Below are 18,182 nucleotides of genomic sequence, written 5' to 3' on the forward strand. Positions count from 1 at the left end.
CCGTATTCCCATCGTCCTGGGGCTTTGGTCCTGGCGCTAGTCGGCGTTTGTCGTGTGTATACCGAAATACGTAAAATTCATTTATGGCCAGGGCTGATTGTTGTTGTTCAGCCACTCCCGCTCCTTGATCCTTTGGCTTTGTTCCTGTTTCAGGGCGACGGCCGCCGACGCCGCCGCCGTCGTTGTCTTCACCTTCAGAGGCATATCCTTTCCTCCGTTTTTTTTTTTTTTTTGGTTTGAATTATTTTTGGGAGTTCCGCCCAAAGGAGAGATGTACCTAATGCGGTTTTAATTACGGGATGCGATGGGCACTCTTCCGGTTTCCCAGGGTGCTCCTCTGGACATTTTGTATCCTTGTAGTCCTACATCAAGAGTTTTTCCTTATTTCGGAATCCCGAATCCTGAATCCTGGCCACTGGCGGACCTGTATCCGCCGCATCGTCTGTATCCTGTGGACACAAGCGTATCGCTTATGGTTTTGGATGCCTAGCAACTTTTCACATCCGCTCCACGTATCCTGTGCCTTTTTGCGCAGTTTCTAAATGGCCGCAAAACAATGACTACGAGAAAAAAAATATAGGGAACGCCAGCGAGCGTACGCTGTTCCATGGAAATTTTCACCGCTTGGCTTTGGCTTTCACTTTGCGTTTTTCACTACCTTGCCCGCTTCTTACGACATTTTCGTGCACACTTTTTGGGGCCGGGCAGTTTGTTCGATTTTTAGCATTCGCATTTATTTATTTATTGTGCATTTTTACCATTCGATTAGCAATAATTTATTAACCGGTTTTTTGCTCGTGACGTTTTCGCCTTTTTACAACCACACACAGAGCGGAGAACAGAGAACTGCCGCGGCGGCGGTCCTCGTTTGCTTTTCGGCTTGCCTTTCGTCCTTTCGCTCGTCCTCGCGCTCTCTCCTTCGTGTGTGTGTGTGTGCGTGTCCACCCGACTGCCGCGCTCCTTCCACGTTAGTGTGAGTGTCAGATTTGGGCAGGACTTCGGGCCGCCTTCGTGCCGCTGTGTAGTTTTCAATTACAACAACGACCCGGTCCGATGGGTGCGCGCGCGAAAAAAAGGGCAAAAAAGCGGCGCGCCCCCAACCGCCGACCGCCGAAATACACACAAAATGTATTTCGTCCCTGTTTCTTCCTTTTCACTTTCGACGGCTCTGCGTCGACGCAAAGAGAGCATTCACTCTCCACTCTCTTTGGCTCGCTCTCTTTTTCTGATTCTCACAGACTCGCGGCAGGGATGTCCACCCGCGAGAGAGACAGCATTGAGTGTCCCGGGATTGTGAGTGTATGGGTGAGCTGTACAGGAGGGTCTCTAATTCAAACAGTAACAAAGAATATTTTTGGCAGTGCACCTTCGGGTATTTATTGCCTTCATCTTTGGCTCGTGCTTGGGTTCTAACAAAGTCATTGAACTTTCCACTAAAACAAGGATCAGCTCAAGGATCGTTTAAAAACGAGGGTGTGTAATAATATTTCAGATCATATTATATTCAAGGCATGAGATACGCCTAAAATCGGCTATTGAAAATGCTTATAGATACATATACTATACCAAAACTCTACAGTGCAAGTTTATACAACCTAACTACATTAATAAAAGGTCATAAATTCAAAATCAATTTTTGCGAAGTTTTCTTTATAAATAGAAATATTTGTTTTAATTATACATTCTAAAGGATCCTTTTAAAATATATGTCAAAACATCGTTCTGTTTTGCCAACAGCTACCATACCAATTTAATCTGCATTGTAATATATTCATGCATAAATCCTCCATTTCCTTAAACCATTTTAAATTGAGAAGACATTACAATAAACGATTTTTTTTTGAATGTGTTGGGTTCTTTATTCATTCGTTAATTCTTTTACAATAAAAAAATGTTCAACAGCAAAAAACATTACACAATTTTTGTTTTAAATGTAAAGAAGTTGAATAAATATTGTACGAGTTACACTGTGCATTGTTGGTTCTGGTCGATCTGCAGTTGAGCGATCCCCACTCAGTGGATGCGTTTTGTCTTTTTTTGTTTTTGGGGCTGGGTTCCAGGCACATGGGCACATGCACAACAATTAACAAGATCCGGAACCGCTTCGGGGTGAAAGTTACACGATCGCGTGCAACCGGGTTATCTGAGTGCTCATTCAAAAGGTCTGGCAAGTTAAAACTAAAAACGAGATACATATATTGTTCCTTTCTTTTTGATCCTTTGTAGATGTGGCCCGTTCCAGTGTTGCATGGTCTGGACGGGTCCGATGTCATTACTATACCCTCGGGCATATGGTGCAATGCAATGCGATTGATGTTTGTGTGTGTGTGTGGGGAGTGGGAGTGAGAGGGGGTGGGGAAGGGGAAGGGGGGTTTCTGGTGTCTATATGCATGCGTGATTGGTGTTGAGATACATTCGTCGTACGATGTGTATGTGTTTGTTTGTATGTATAAATAATGTTATAAAGTTTTGCTGAAAATCGAAAGTGCGTCTGGAGGGGGCGGGTATTATCCTACAACGTACTGCTCTACACATACATAATATTAAACGATATCAATATGTTTAACATGGGCTTAACTCGTATTGCAACAGGGCCAATTTCCAAAGTGCTAATATTAAATTTGTATTTCGATCAGCGATGCGATGCGATACGATGCGATACGATACGATACGATACGATATAGTACGTTAATGATTCGTGATTCTTAGTTGCTAGGGATTCTAAAGTGGTGTGCTGGGAGAATGCTAGGCCTACCAAGCTAACCAATGATCATGTGGGTTCGGGTTGTCATTACAATTACATTAACGATATTAAGTGGTATAATAAATAACTATAATTAGCAAACATAGACGGGCTCCTCCTCCTCTTTTCTCTATGTTAGTGTTTAATCAAATGCATAATTTTCCGGGTTTTCTTCTGGGGGATCCTCGTTAGGATCACTCGGCGTTCTTGATCTCGCTGAGGCTGCGACAGGCTTCCCGTTCCCGCTCCCTCTCCCTTTCCCGCTCGCGCTGCTCCTCCTCCAGCTTGAGGACCTTGCTCTTCAGTCCGCACAGGATCTCCGCCGTGGCAATGTTCTTAATCGTGCTCAAGTCCAAGTGTTGGCTGTGGTTGTTGTTGTTGTCGTCGCTGCTGCAGTTGTTGCCACCGTGATCGGAGTCCTGATCCTGCTGATCCTGATTCTGATTCTGATCCTGTTGCTCCTGCTCCTGCAGGGTCCTGTTCAGCAACTTGTGCTTGCCCAGCGCCAGTGCAATGCCATTGTTATCGCTTCCCAGCTTGCTGTTGTTGTTGTTCGAATCCGTTTCCATGTCCAATCCGCGGTTGTTGTTGTTGTCGTCGTACTTGCGATCGTATCCTGCGGCAGCCAACTCCTCATCGTGTCCGTTGTTGTTCTGTGCGTTCTCCGCCGGCGGTGAGTCCTGCTCCACTTCCCGCTTGATCAACTGGATGTCGGGTGTGGGCGTGGCCGAGGTGGGCGTCTGCTCCCTGCCCCTGCTGCCATTCGCATTGGGAATCTGCACCAGATTCAGTGCCTCCTCGTCGTTGTCATTGTGGCAGTTGTTGTTGCTACCCGAATGTGGACTTCTATCGCTGTTGTTCTGGTTTTGATTCTGGTTGTTGTTGATCAGGTGATGGCTATCGACCAATCGGATCTTGAAGTTGTTGTTATGCGTGGAAGGCGGCGGCGTTTGTGGCACAATCGTCGTGATTATCGGCTCCATAATGTTGTCCTGGGCGTGGCTGTGGTTGTTGTTCAAAGCGTCATCGTGCTGCTCGGCACTTGGATACCGATCCCTCTCCCTCTCCATCTCCTTCAGCCGCTTCTCGCCGCCCAGTTCCGTGTTGTAGTGCATCAGGATCTTTCGCTTGGCCAGATACTTGTGCTGCTTTCTGGCCGAGTCGAGCATCTTCTTGCTGTTCGCCTGCAGGATCGCAAAGGAGTTGCTCTCCGCCTCCGTGAGATTGAGGCTTCCGTTGCTGCCGCCCAAGTGGTTGTAGTTGTTGCTGCTGCTGTTGTTGTTGTTGTTCCTGTTGAGATTCTTCATGAAGGTCTCGGCCAGCGTGGCCTTCGACTTGATGTGCTCGCGGAATCCGGCGTAGTTCGGATTACCCCCACCACCACCACCTCCTCCGCCTCCGCCTCCTCCACTCGACAAGGGGGTGGGGCAGCGGTTGGGTCCGTTGAGCGAGGGCGACGGCGACGGCTGCTGCGGTGGCGGTGCTCCGCCATAGCCGGCGGCATGACCGCTCGTGATGTTCACGCTGTGCGTTCCCCGTTCGTATCGGCACTCGGTGCCGTCGCTCTCGTGCGGCGAGCTGATGTCGCTGGCGTCGCTGTCCAGGTTCTTCTGCAAGTGAAAGTCAAGAGAGAGCACTCAGAAAAATAATTCAACAAAACTTAAAAGTGTTGAAGGGATACTTCAAAAGGTAAAACATGCTAAGTAACCATAAATTTTAAAGATATTCTTTTACGATTATTAACAATACCTTTAAAATTTTATTAGGTGTTTCTTTTTTAATTTGTGTGCTTTTAATTTGATTTTGTTTCTTGTGAAATAATATAACAAATGATTAGTGACTTGCTCGTAAAGTATGACCTAAATATTTTCACTGTTCAAATTCTAACTTTCTCTTACATTCCCTGACTTAATCTGTAGTATGCCCTAATATAATATTAAACAAGTGGGTTAATTCGTTTTACTTTTAATGACGTAATAATGTTAAGCTTCAGAAGAATTCGAAATATTGGAAATACATATTTAATATAAAATAATAGCTAGTAAATTAAAAATTCGAAATTTTAATGTTACTAAGCTATTAAGCTTTAGGTTTATTAATCTATCAGCTCATTAAACTTATAAAAACCCCTTTTCTCTATTCCCCACGAAGACTTACCTCTGTGTGCAGCCCCTTGATTTTCATGGCCTCGGCGACCTTCAGAAAGACGGGCAGATCCTCGTACTTGACGTTCACCTGGCCGCTGTACATGAAGTCCAGGAGTCCGGCCATGTGGCTGGCCTCCACGTCGGCCATCAGCAGGATGGGGTGACTCGATGGGTTCTCCAGGAAGATCTGCTGGAAGTACGGACTGCAAACGGACAGGACCTGCAATCAAAACAAGTAAGAAAACAAAAGAAAAGAAAAGGGGAAGCGTGGCATGAGTATGGGAGTTCCTGGCGCTGATCCTCTAGTTTACCAGTTTGTGGGCCTTGAATATCTTGCCGCCGGCAGCGATGGTCACGTCCACCATCTTCTCGTCCTTCTGCAGGGAGTGGAATCCGCGGCACATGTTCCCATGGAAGTTGTTCCACGACAACAAGTACTGATCGATGGTGTTGGGGTCCGTGTACGATTGCTGCTGCTTGTGCGGCTGTTGCTGCTGTTGCTGCTGCTGCTGCTGCTGCTGCAGATGCTGCTGGGCGGCCTGGTGCTGGGTGGCCGTGATGTGGATCTGCTGCGCCGTTGTGGGCGGAGAACTGGGGCGCGGAGTGGGCGGCTGGTGGGGATGAGCGAGCTGGTGGTGCTGCTGCAGCTGTTGTTGCTGGTGCTGGTGCTGCTGCTGCTGCTGCTGTTGCAGCTGTTGCTGCAGGTGTTGCTGCTGCAACATGTGCTGCTGCTGCTGCTGCAGAGCGTGCTGCAGCGCCGGCGGCGTCGACGACGACGACAGACGATGTGGATGCGGCGAAAGTGCCGGCTGGTGGCCCAAAAATCGCTGCTGCTGCGACTGGTGGTGTTGCTGCTGCTGCTGCTGCTGATGTTGCTGCTGCTGCTGTTGCTGGTGCTGCTGCTGCTGCTGCCGGGCGTGCTGCTTGATCTTGACCATGTTCTCCTGCTGCTCCTGCTCCCGCTGGCGCATCAGCTCCTGCTTGAGCTTGTACTGCTGCATGGACAGGTCGTCGACGCTCTTCGACAGCTTGGCCATCTCGCTGTTGCTGTTGAACTTGCTGTTCGACAGCATCGGCTTCAGCTCGAATTTGTAGTCGCCGCTTCCTCCGCTGGCAGCGGCGGCCAACTTCCGCTCGGCGGCCAGAGCGGCACGCTCCTTCTGCCGTCGAATCAGCTCATCGATGTCCATGTAGGCGCCACTTGTGGCCGCCGCAATGGCGGAGGCGATGATTGGATCATCTTCGAAAACGCTATCGTCCAGGGTCTCCTTCAGGGTCTTCGTGGAGGAGAAGAGACGCAGCGAGGGATCGTTGACCTGGTCGCTGAAGTACACGTCCATCAGGGTGAAGAAGGGCCACTCGCGCCGCTTGGGCTCCTCGGACATCTTGATGGCCTTGTACTCCTGCAGCAGGTTGTTCCACTTCTTGATGATCTTCGACAGCGGCAGCGGCACATTGAGTTCCCGTTCCACCACGCTGTTGAATAGAAATCAAAAGTTATTTTGGAGTTATGTAATAAGTTTGCTAATCTCTACTTACGCCCAAGCATATTTGGAGGCATTTCGCTTGCCCGTAAACAAAGGCGAGAGTTCTGCCCGCAATCTGATCAAAGATTTGACTTTTTCCGCCTCCCCTGCAAATAAATAAGAGAGAAATAGCAGAAATCAGTGGAAGTTCGAATATGGAATTGAGCAAGAATGGATGATGGATTGTCTCACTGCAATTAGGGAGACAAATCGGGGGGCATTGCTCTGGCTGGCAGCCACTTTCCTTCCACCTGCCAAATGCAATTCAAGTTTAAGCTCCGTCGCTCCATCGACAAAGACCTCTGGCCATAACGGCGGCGAATTATAGAAAACTGCACAAGGTTTCAATGAACCCGAGTCGGGAGTTTTGTACAACTTGCAGTCGGACTCGGTATCGAGTATCGGGTAATCACAGCAATCATCTGGCTGCGGATCAGCATCGATGCCTGCTCGGCCATTTACGACTGTATGCCGTAGTATGCCTTGTGGTTAATTGCTATAACGAATCTAGCAACTTTTACCCGCAGATCCCCCCAAACCAGAGCCAAAAATCGAAGCTGTAGCTCAAGTCAGAGCCAAAACGGAGGTAGCCACACGACAAGAAATAAATATTGAAAACTATTTTGCTTTTTTAATACTTATAAAACATAAAAATACAAAAGTAATACTATACAATACAATTTAGTAATAAAATTCAATGAACCTCAAATAGTTTTTTCAGCAAAAATGAAACTTAAGAAATGTTGGGATTGTTGGAAATTGTTTGTTCACATTCTAAATTTTAAATAATTACATAAGAAGCACAGAAGATCTCTAAATATTATAGAATAGAAAGTGAAGTGTCTATGTACATGGGTAATATTTTAAATCCTTTTATGCTCCTATTAACTTATTTGATGATAATCAACATAATATTGCATCTTGATATTCAATTTTATTAGTGATTTAATATTGCCCCAAATTTGGTTATTTTTTGTTTGTCTAGAGTTGATTGTCAATGTCTATAATATTTTTTCCCAGTGCATCCATCTCCATTTCCAGTTGCAGATGCGCAGGTCCGTCAAGTGATCGCCGAAACGGAGGAATGGCTGCCTCTGCCCGGTTACATGGCTCCCAAGCACACACACACACACACTCTAACCCACACACACTCTCACCCACACAGACACACTGTGTTCGAGTGCTCATCAAGTATACGCCACATACAACGGCTGTACGTACGTACGGCGAACACTCGACGATGTCCATAATGACTGAAAACTATTCAACGTTGAAGAATTCATTAGCAGATTTCACTTTCGCTCATGACGACGACGTTCGCGTTTGCGTTCGCGTTCGCTTATTTCTCTTAGCCGTCTTTCTTTATTTATTTACCGTAATTTCTACTCGTTCACTTTTTCCGCTGGCCCCTTCGGGCCAAGTTTTTCGGCTTTTGGCCGTCGGCTTTCGGCTCTTGGTATTTCTCCCATCGTTTCTTGACTTTGGCTGCGGTTGATTTCTTGTTTTGTGGCTGGGACTGCAGTGCGACCAAGAAGTCGCACAAGCGCCGCTTTTCAGCCTTTTCTGGGCTTTCGACGTGTTTTTCCCCGAGAGAAAATTGTTTGCCGATGCAGCATTCGAGCATTCGAAGCCGGATCTAAGAAAAAGCTCTTTCGTCGGCGGCTGCTTTGATTTGGCTGGGAGCAACTTGAGTAAAGTTTGATCATTGGATTCTGCGGACTACACCGGGGGAAAAGGTGTACTCATTTCGAACAAACTATCATAGATGATAATTTATTTTAGTACTTAAAAATTTTCTATGAAAATAACTATTTATTGATAATTTAATCAGTATTTTAAAGTACAAATATTGTGCTTTAAGTTTGAAGGCAAAATTAATGATTTAAAATAAAACACACTCGGTGGACAATATCAGTAACTATTTTATTTTGATATTCATTTAATTTAATGAAAAATCAAATAGTTTTTAAATAAGAAGATCGAATCTAAATGTATGTTTGTAATATTCGCATTTATGCGAACTTGGAAATAAGTAACTTTCTTAATAAAACTGGAATGTAACTTGTAACGTATTTTTTATGTTGAAACTTAAGCCAAACATATCTTTTTTAGATTAACCACAGCCTGCGGAAACGGATTGTAATAAAATAGGTAAATCGAATTCAAGTGTAATTAAAAACAGTTTGGTTTTTCCTTCGATCGAACGGCAAGAATGCCCGTTCGTTGCATTTGGGTACTTTCTAATTTTGGGTCGCCTGGGGTTCGCCTTTGTGAAACTCCATTGCTCACCGGGTCTGGCCTGCTCTATGTCTATGTCTACGTCCACATCTATGGATGTCTATGTCAAGGCAAGGGTATCAGATCGACATCGAAATCGGTCTGCTGATGGTTGAGCAATTCCCAAGCCCCCATTCGATTCGTTTAATGGTTTTGGCAGCAGCAGTTCGGGCAGCATTATAACCTAGCCCAACCCAAAAGAGTGCTCGTTAAGAAATCTCTGCGTCAGAGCCGAGAAATACGAATAACAAAAATTGTTGGCCAGCCAAATAAGTAAACATAACAAGTCGAAAGAAACAAAATTCGAATAAAAAAACGAAAAAACCAAAAGCAAAAAAAAAATTCGCAGGCAGCGTCAGCTTGCAAAACAACCTCAACCTTCTGCGTTGCTCTACGCGCTTGATCGTGACACGCTCAAGTTCCACGCTCCCCATTCGCAAACCGCTTACAATGGATCGTACATATATATATATAATATATATCTACACACATCCCGGTGGGGCCAGGGGCCAAGGGGCAGGGGACAGAAGACTGGGGCTCACAAAAGTTTCACTTTCTTCGCAACAAGTTTTGTGCGTCGACGATCGAATGTGTGTGTGTGTGTTTTTGTGTTCGTGTTTGAGTGTCGAAGTGCTTGAATGTGGTCGTTTTGGCCACTTTATGTGGCCGCCTCTGGGCCTTCTTCTCACTTCTCACTTCTTTCGGTTTCTACTTTCCGTTTGCGCCCTTTTATGTAACCCAAATCCTCGGATGCTGAAACTGATGCTGCGGTCGCTTCTTGCGCAGACAATCCATTCCATTTCGCTTGCCAGCCGCCAGCAGCCAGCAGAAGTCAGCAGGCGAAGAAACAACGTTTACCGTTAGTTTCTCTTTTGGCCTATATTTGGTCGCCAGCCGAAGTGCCGAAGCGGAGTCTTCGAGCCGAGTCTTCTCGCCCGATGACGGTTCTTTATCTGCCTCTCTCCATCTCGCCATCTCATCATCTCACCATCGCCATTGCCATTGGTAAGCGATTGCCGTGCTAGCCGTGCTTCACTTCCGTTTGGAGCACTTTCGTGGGTCGAGAACCGGTTCTCCAGCTCGGAAATGCAGGCCCATCATAGCTGACGACCATGAATACACAGAAAGCAAAGGGTTCTTTTGGAGCTAAAGTTACTGGTACCTTTTATAATGCGATATTGGTAGATCTTCATTTAAGAATGTACCAATTTTGATTTTGAAAAAACAGTATAATATAATATTTAATAATTTATTTAATAATACTTAAAAGAGCACGATAAAGATACTTGGATTTGAAAGACTGATTACACAATTCCATCACATCTTAAGAACATATCTAGCCATGTCATATGATTATAAAAATTAAATTTAATATTAGAACCAGCCTTTTAAGATCCTATTATTAATAAATTTAAATGCTTGAAAGCCTTAAAGCACTCAACTATTGCATGAATTTTTATTCATATAAAATTAGATACTTTTTTAGAGAACTGAAAAATGTATCTTAAGAACTTAAAAATGTATCTAATAATAAATCAGTTCGTTTAACCACTTGACAGGATATAAAAAAACTTATAAGGACTCATAATAAAACTGTATATCTTAAACTTTATTTCAATTTGTACCACTCGAATTAATTCTTAAATCGAATTCATACGTATTTCTTTCCGTGCATGCTTTGTATGAGCATTGGGTCTTTCCATTTCTTTTGGGGATCTTAATGATTCTTTCGTTTTTCGGGCATGTTTGGCGGTCCAATCACGTTGCCTTTATAATTGGCTGCCACTTGGAGTTCGAATTTTGTTTTATTGCCACGGACTATGGCTACTTAGAATGGCTGGCCATTGCTGCTGGTCGGATGGTCGGATAGTTGGATAGTTGGTAAGCTTCTTTTGGGCCGGTTCCATTGTGCTGAGCGCGGCGTTCGTTTCGTTTCGCTTGCTTTCTTTTGCCACGCTTATTTGGCTTCCTGCACTTTTCTTTTTCTTTCACCAACAGCTAAAAGGCAACAGCAACAACAAAAACAACAGCAACAGCAACAGATACTCTGCCACACACAGGCAGCAAAAATTGTGAAGGCGATGGCAAGTTTTCTTCTTGCTTAATTCTTTGTTTGTTTGATTAAACGTGGAATTGTTAACCGTGACGTTTCGTTTTTTTTTTGTTTCTGTCTATCTTCTTCTTTGAGTTTGTCCACCATTTCTTCGCTTTCAGTCTCCTCTTTGCGTGAGAATTTCTAATTGGGTCAGGATTTGTGTACGTCTCTCCATTTTCTTCTATCCAGCCGACTGCAAGCGGGAATTAATGAAGCATTTGACGTGCCCTACTCCCGATAAACGTACTGAAAGTGATAGGGAGATCGCCGAGGCCGGAGAATGGAACTGGATTGGATTGGATGGACGGGTGAAATGGAATGCCACTCTATGCCAGATTGTGCAGAGATAAGGTCTCTTGTGCGACATTGATTGATTGAAGCTGGATTGACACTGTTCGATTCTTAATAGCTTCGGATTCCCTCGCATTTACAATTCCAAAGAACAAAAGAATGGAAAATAAAGTGTGCCGAATAAGTTTCTGTTCTTTTGTACATGCGATTTTCAAGTAAAAGTGTAACAAATAATTTTTAATAAAAATAAAAACATTTTTTAGAGAGTATATGATTTAATAATATTCCAACTTTCTTTTGCAAAATACTCAATTTTGTAAGCCACCTTGAAGCTTAAATTGCACTTTAATACAGCAAATGAAAACAAACTACACCCATTAGGTTTGGTTTTCCTTTCGCTGATTCGATGCAAAGTTCACCCTGAACTTCAAAACGCTGCACTTTGCCTGGCCTTTCGTTGGCAGCCAGTTGGAAAAATGCATGCCAAACGAATGCAAGAATTCGTATGGGACTCAACTTGGGCAAAGGCCTCCAGACTCGGTAACCAGACTCCCAATTCGAATCCGATTGCAATGAAATTGTAGCCGACCATCATGTGGCTTTCCATCAGATGCTGTTTCAGTTTCAGTTCGGTTCGCTTTGCTTTGCTTTGGTTTGGTTTTCTTCTTCTGGCGATGCATTTCTTTCTGTGTTTTCTCCGCACGCCAGCCAAAAGCAACCAGCAACCAGCAACCAACAACCAGCGACCAGCGGCTATAATGCGCATACGCCCCGTGTGGCAGGCAGGCAGTTGTGGCTGCACTTACCGTGTAAGTCATCGACTTCGACTTCGACTACGACTACGACTTGGACTACGTATTCAGCTTTAGCCAACGGCTAGTGGCATTTAATTCTTGGCTTTTACTTTCTCCCAAATGATGCACAAATGAGTCTGGGAGATAGCAGTTACAACCGGGCACGGAACGGTAAAAGAAACACTCTTGTTTGTTATGATTTTTCAAGCGAAAACCTAGAAGAAGAAAGTCAAAGCCAAAGCCGATGCCGAAGCTGAAGCCAAACAAAGCTGCAGAAAGCAAGCAGAAAGAGTTAGAGTTGCTAATAGGCTGGAAAAGCGGGAAAGCCTCGGATGATATAAACCGAAAACTGACGGAGTCGTGGAATCGAGCGATGGCAACTTGTTGCGGGGAATTTTCTATCTTTCGCCAGCGGGCTTTTCTCTTTGTGCTTTCTGCTTTTCCATTTTGCAGTTGAACGTACGCTAACCAACTGTGGAAATTCCGCACTACATATAATCATGATCAGCAACATCATCATCATCATGATGATCATCATTGTTGGCATTACGATCATCATGGCAATTATCATTATCCTCAAACATCGTCAGAAGTAATTTAGGAAAAATATTTTTTTTCTTTATGCGCCCGCTTTGTGCATTTCACTGGCTTTGCTTTTGGGAAAACTCTGTTTAGCTTTTCATGTATGCAGTTTTAGTCTTTGGCTTGGCTGCTTTTCCAGCTGCCTGCATTTGCAGAAGCCGAACTTCGAAATTCGTCTTTGTTTCGCGAGAAGGTTTATGAACTTTTACAAAAGATTTTCCTCTCCGCCTCTCCCAATTGCGCTGTTTGTCATGCACTTGGAGTGCTGCATATTTTCTACCAGCTCTTAGCTTTTCGTTTCGTTGTTTGTTTTTCGAAAGTGCAACACGGCGGCTGAGCGATTTCTGGCCGCTGCTAAGTGCAAACATTTACCATTTACCATTTGCATGCTTGCATTTTCTAAGTAATTGCCGCTATGATTTAACGCCTTGCTAATGAGTCGGCGTGTCGTTGATTATTTTGAAAGCGAGAAGCAAATGTGTCGTCGCCGAGGAAATCACTTTTGATTTCAGCCCCTCGTCGCATTAATATTCTTATCGAATATGGCCCATCGCTGCGAACAAGATATAGCCACCTGATTTCGGTGCGTTCGCACGATTCCACGACTTGTTGGCTCGGCTGAGTTGGCTAAGCTCAGCACTCGAGTTACAGTCAGTTCGAAAAACTTTCACTTTGCGCCGTCAGAAGCAGCATAAAGAAACAAAAAGAAAAGAAAAAAAAAACACAGAGCCGTAAACCTAAAGCTCTAATGTTAATGTAAATAGCGGTAAGAGCCAACATACACACCGACATGTGGGATGTATATATAATATATATACGCACGGCATTACGTGCTGCCGATAGATCGGTGCAGATATTGAAACAAAGCTTCAAAGGGGCTGCGAACAAAAAACCCGAAAGATATTCAAACAACAAATCATTTATTAAAACTATTGTTGATGTTGGCGAACCTCAAGATGTCTTGTCCGCCAAGCCAAGTCAAGAAAATAAAAATCAAATTAAACTGCGGCATCTTACATAAAAACTTAACCTTCCCCACACGATAACCAAAAAAAAAAAAAATATGTGTGTTTCTTTTTTTTTATGATTTATTTGCCATTCGCAGTTTCTTGATCGCTTGCAATTATCCACTCCAAATGAGATGACTTGTGGTTAGGAGCGTTGCGAACTGAGTTTGGTAACTTTCTATCGACGGGCCCAAGACAGTCCACTTTGAGTCGGAAAACTATTACTCATCATCGGCTCTGATTGCACATCTCAGCATCTTCACTTTCTGGGTCACTTCTTCTTCTTCTTCTCCTTCGACGCCTATTATTCAATTCCAGCCGAAATACAAAAAAAGAAGGTTGGAGGCCCCAATTGAAGCGGACCTAAAGTGAAAGTTCTAATAAAGCGGCGGCGATCGAAGAAAGAGAGAAAAAATATGCAACCAGGTGCGAAAGAGATGGCCGCACAGAGGGCGCCACTGTTGCGGTAGTCCGATGATGGAAAGGCAAGATGTAAAAATAAAAAAATATAAAACGAAGCATTTCTTTTTCTGCCAGTTTGTATTTTTTTTGCGCTTTGCCAGTCTTCCGTTCGTGCGAAATACAAATGGTTCATTTATATTTCTTTTCTTTTCGGCTAACAATAATGTCTGCGGTGGTTGCGATTCTACAGGTAATTTCGAATTAATTGCAACTCCAGTGGAGAAATGTATCTGCCATCGATCACTGGTTTTTGGGTTTGTTGCCAAGAGCCTTTTCCCTGGCATTGCATAAATGGCCTGGAGCCATTCGCATTCAAGTGCTCGCACATCTGAAGCATTTTCCAAAGCAGCAGCAGCACTTCTGCCAACACGTCGGATGAATGGCTGGATGGATGGATGGATGGCCAATTAAACGTCGGCCGAAAAACAAAACACTAACCCACAACGCAGGCATTATAAAAGAATTAATAAGCAATTGCATAACGGCCACGGCGGCTACGTGTCGGACTAGGAAGCCAACTAGACAGGGCTGAAAAATATGTGAGAAATTCACGCAAGTTCAGAGTAGAAACGAGTAGAAAGCCCCCGCCAAATGAGGCAGTTACTTCGATGGCATCGGAATGGTTTTCACTTTCAAGATATGCCCAAGTGGCCGCCAGTGGCATTGGGCCATTCCGATTTGAAGATCTGAAGATCTGCCAATCTGATGCTTATGCTGCCCATCGCATCTTCTGCGACTTTCCTCGAGCTTCGAGACGAATGACAAGATACAAGCTAACAGGTTGCATAATGGCGTACGAAACGAAAATAGAAAACAGCAGTAACACTGAAGAAATTTATATGTGTGTACGTGTGTGTATGGTGTGTGTGTGTGTGTGTTTGTTTGTGGGTAAAATAATTTGTAGCGGTTTATCATCTAACGGCATTATTGGGCAACCTCCACTCGAAACCAATTCGACTCCAACACTTTGCTCGCCAACGCCGCCACTATTTAAACTATTTTCTTGTTATGTACTTCAGTTGCCGAGTTTTGGCATCGATTTTTTTTGGCCAACAGAAAATCCGATGCGTCATTCCCGATAATTGCGCGTGCCAGAGAAACAAATAAAGACACAAATATTATTGTGGCTAACTATCTATGAATATTTGCAGGGCAGAAATCGAAATCGAAACCGAAATGGAAGCCCAGAGCAGATAATATTGCGTATACGACTGGGAGTTCGAGAGAGATCCACACGAGTCGGGAAGGAACTGTTGCAATCTGAAGACCCAACGCGCTGGGACATTGAACTCGAAACACGAACCTGCCCAGCCGAGTTTGTAAACAAACGGCGGTTATGTAAGCGCTTAATTATAATGGAAATGAAAATGCCAAAACGACAGCGAAACAGAGAGACACTCTGATTTCGGTTTACCATTTTGCTTGGCAATGGTAATGGTAAACAAGATTGAAGGCTGCGCTCGAATAGGGATATTCGTTTCTGGCCTGCGATCAAATCCATTTGCATGGCAATGAAGTGGGCCGAAAAGTGGGTCAACTTATGACAGGACTCAAAGCCGACCAGCAACATTCACCCACAGAGAAAGAAAATTTCTCAGGGGATCAGTAAAAGCGTATTATAATAAAATGTGAACAGAGTTCGGAAACTATAAATTCAAAAATGTTGAGATGAAAATAATATAGAAAATAGAAATAGATTTTTTATAAGCTAAGAAAGTTACAAATTCATAGATACTATATAATAAAAGCATTTTGACAACAGTATAAGAAATAATGGAAAAAGATCATTTAAACCAGTTAAAAAATGGTCATTTATAAATCATAAAAATACATTAAAGTGATTAATGATATCAATATTTTTTTGTTTTAAGGAATTCGTATTAAGCTATCAAAATATAAAAATTCTGAACATAATAGGTGATTTTGTGTATGTATGAATCTGGCCAACTTAACTAGTGGTGAGGAGAAATTACTGGATGCCTCAAAGGAAACATAAATTCTGCACCCAAAAAGGGATCTTTTATTTATTTTCATGGCTGTAGAAGTGGCAGCGACGTCGACAGAGGCAGCGGCGGCGACTGCGGCGTCGGCGAGAAAGAAAAACGAAGAAACGAAGCAACAACTTTCACCTATTAATATTCGTGTCGTAGCAGTGGCAGAAGCGAGCTGCCAAGCCAAAGCCAACGCTTTAGCCAGGCCAAAAGACAGAGACGGCCAGAGATACAGATACAGATACATGGCTTACAGCTCTGAGATACAGATACTGTAGAAGCAGAAGCAGCAACGCGATTGCTAGTCGCCGCCGATGCTCAACAACGGCAACACATCGCATTTCGCTGGGCGACTCCAAACTGGCTGCAACTCCACTGAAACTTGGTGCCCCTTCCTGGGGAAACTTTCTATAAAAAAGCAGCTCTTGCTTTTTGTTTTGAAAATTTCTTTCTCGCTGCGCAGGTTGCCCGAATGCGCGGTTTGTTTGTTTGTTGCTTTCGCTAGGCGTTCTGCACCCCAAGCCCCTTTTTTGTGTGGGCGATTGGAGTTAAGTCTTTTCTAATTGGTAGAACAAGTTTGGTAGACTGATAGAGTTGGAAATGCGGGAGATGAAGAATAGAAAACTAAACAGAAGCTTTAATGCATAAGATAGTAAATATATTTTAGTAAAGTCATACTTTTGTAACTCAAACTATCCTCTCCTATCCTAATAAATCCAATTCTTAATGTTTATATTCTTTCTGAAAAATGTACTATTAGAAATAGAAATATATCAATCAATAAATCTATTCATAAATATTAGTATCCTCAGAAAGTTTTTCGAAATATATGTAAAATATCCAAAATCCTTGTTAGTAAATCCCGAAAATTCTGACCAACTTACAACAATATCTAGTCGAGTATTGACAATTCGCATTGACTGTGGGTGTCATAATCTCGTTGGCAGCCATATCCAAATCCGATAATTTGTAGATGATAGCGCTATGTGCTGGGTATATTCCGATCCCCTTGCTGGTTATCCTTAAGCTGGTCGCCAACTTTCCGTTCCGTAATCCAATGGGCACACACAAGCTAAATGTATTTCTTAGATAGTTTCTCTCGATGCTTATTTGGCTGTCGGGAATTGCCTGGTTTTCATTGTACCATATCAATATTTGTCATTCAAGGGGCACTCTCACACGCACCGAAACACCGAAAAATCACTTTCACTTTTGCGTTTTTTTGATATGCAGAGAACACAAGGCAGTTAATAAAAAACGGATACGTTTTCGAGGGGGGAGAAACTCAAATTCCAGCCGAAGAAGAGTCAAAAGAAGTCAACATTTTGATTGCACTTAGGCAGCATGATGCTGTGCGCTGGATATTAGCTGCACTCCACACTTTTGATTTATCTTATTTTATATGTATTATTATTTATTTCTTCTGTTTTTTTTGTTTGTTTGTAAGGTTTCTGCGCAGGCGCGACTTTCTACGGGCTGAGTGGCGATTCTTGCGCGCCGAACGGTGGAACGTAGCGTCTGCCTCGAAACGCGGTAGACGTCTGTGCGGCAGCGCGCAGTGAAACCAGCGCTTATCCTCAAAGATCGCTAAGAAATTTCATGCCATTCCATTTCGTTTCTCAGCAGCAGCGGCAGCGACGCTTTCGCTTGCCACACACACACTCAAACCAATACACACACACATACACACCTGTAGATTGGAAGCTCTGCAGTTGGTTCTTCGGCTCAAGAGTTTGTGTGCTTTTACCATTTCTTTCTCTCTGCTGTAAGTTTATTCGTATGTATGTGTGTTTACTAACACCATCAAGCTTTCGAGCTACGCTGAAGTTTGGTTCTTCGTTGAAGTCTTTTGTTTTGGTCCGCGGTTTGTTTGCCATGTGCTCCGCCGAGTAAGAGTTTCGCCTTGGGAGCTCAGCTCTCGCACACAAACAAACGGTTAATTATTTACAGCTTACCATCGTTTCGATTCCAGTGCGTTCCCAAACTGCTTTTATAACTTTAACTTTCATCGCTGCCTTCTAAGCTCGCTTCGGGTTTTTCGGTTTTTCGGTTTACGGCTTGTCGGCGGCTTCCAGCTTTTCCCTCCATCTCCCCTGCAAATTACAACTTTCGTCTATTTTTGTCAAGATTTTTTTTATAATTATATAATTTAAACGATTTTTTTCCTCTTCTTGTCGCACATTTTTGGCCTCCGCTTCGCTGGCAATCTTATTCCGCTTGCTTTTCCATTGTTGCCGCCGTTTTTACTTTTCTTTGCATAAACCGCA

General features: G+C 43.7%; 1 protein-coding gene across 1 annotated transcript; it reads right to left on the reverse strand.

Moving 5' to 3' along the window:
• Positions 1 to 1,833: 1,833 nt before the first annotated feature.
• LOC108097625 (broad-complex core protein) lies at positions 1,834 to 17,480 on the reverse strand. The gene is made up of 5 exons (XM_017200050.2): positions 16,800 to 17,480; positions 6,430 to 6,523; positions 5,202 to 6,366; positions 4,901 to 5,110; positions 1,834 to 4,353 (listed from the first exon to the last, which is right to left on the reverse strand). The coding sequence occupies exons 1-5, from the start codon at positions 16,864 to 16,866 to the stop codon at positions 2,938 to 2,940; spliced, it is 2,952 nt and encodes a 983-aa protein (XP_017055539.1). The 5' UTR covers positions 16,867 to 17,480; the 3' UTR covers positions 1,834 to 2,937.
• Positions 17,481 to 18,182: the final 702 nt, after the last annotated feature.

This window comes from Drosophila ficusphila, unplaced genomic scaffold, assembly GCF_018152265.1.
Source record: "Drosophila ficusphila isolate 14025-0441.05 unplaced genomic scaffold, ASM1815226v1 contig_791, whole genome shotgun sequence".
NCBI lineage: Eukaryota > Metazoa > Arthropoda > Insecta > Diptera > Drosophilidae > Drosophila > Drosophila ficusphila.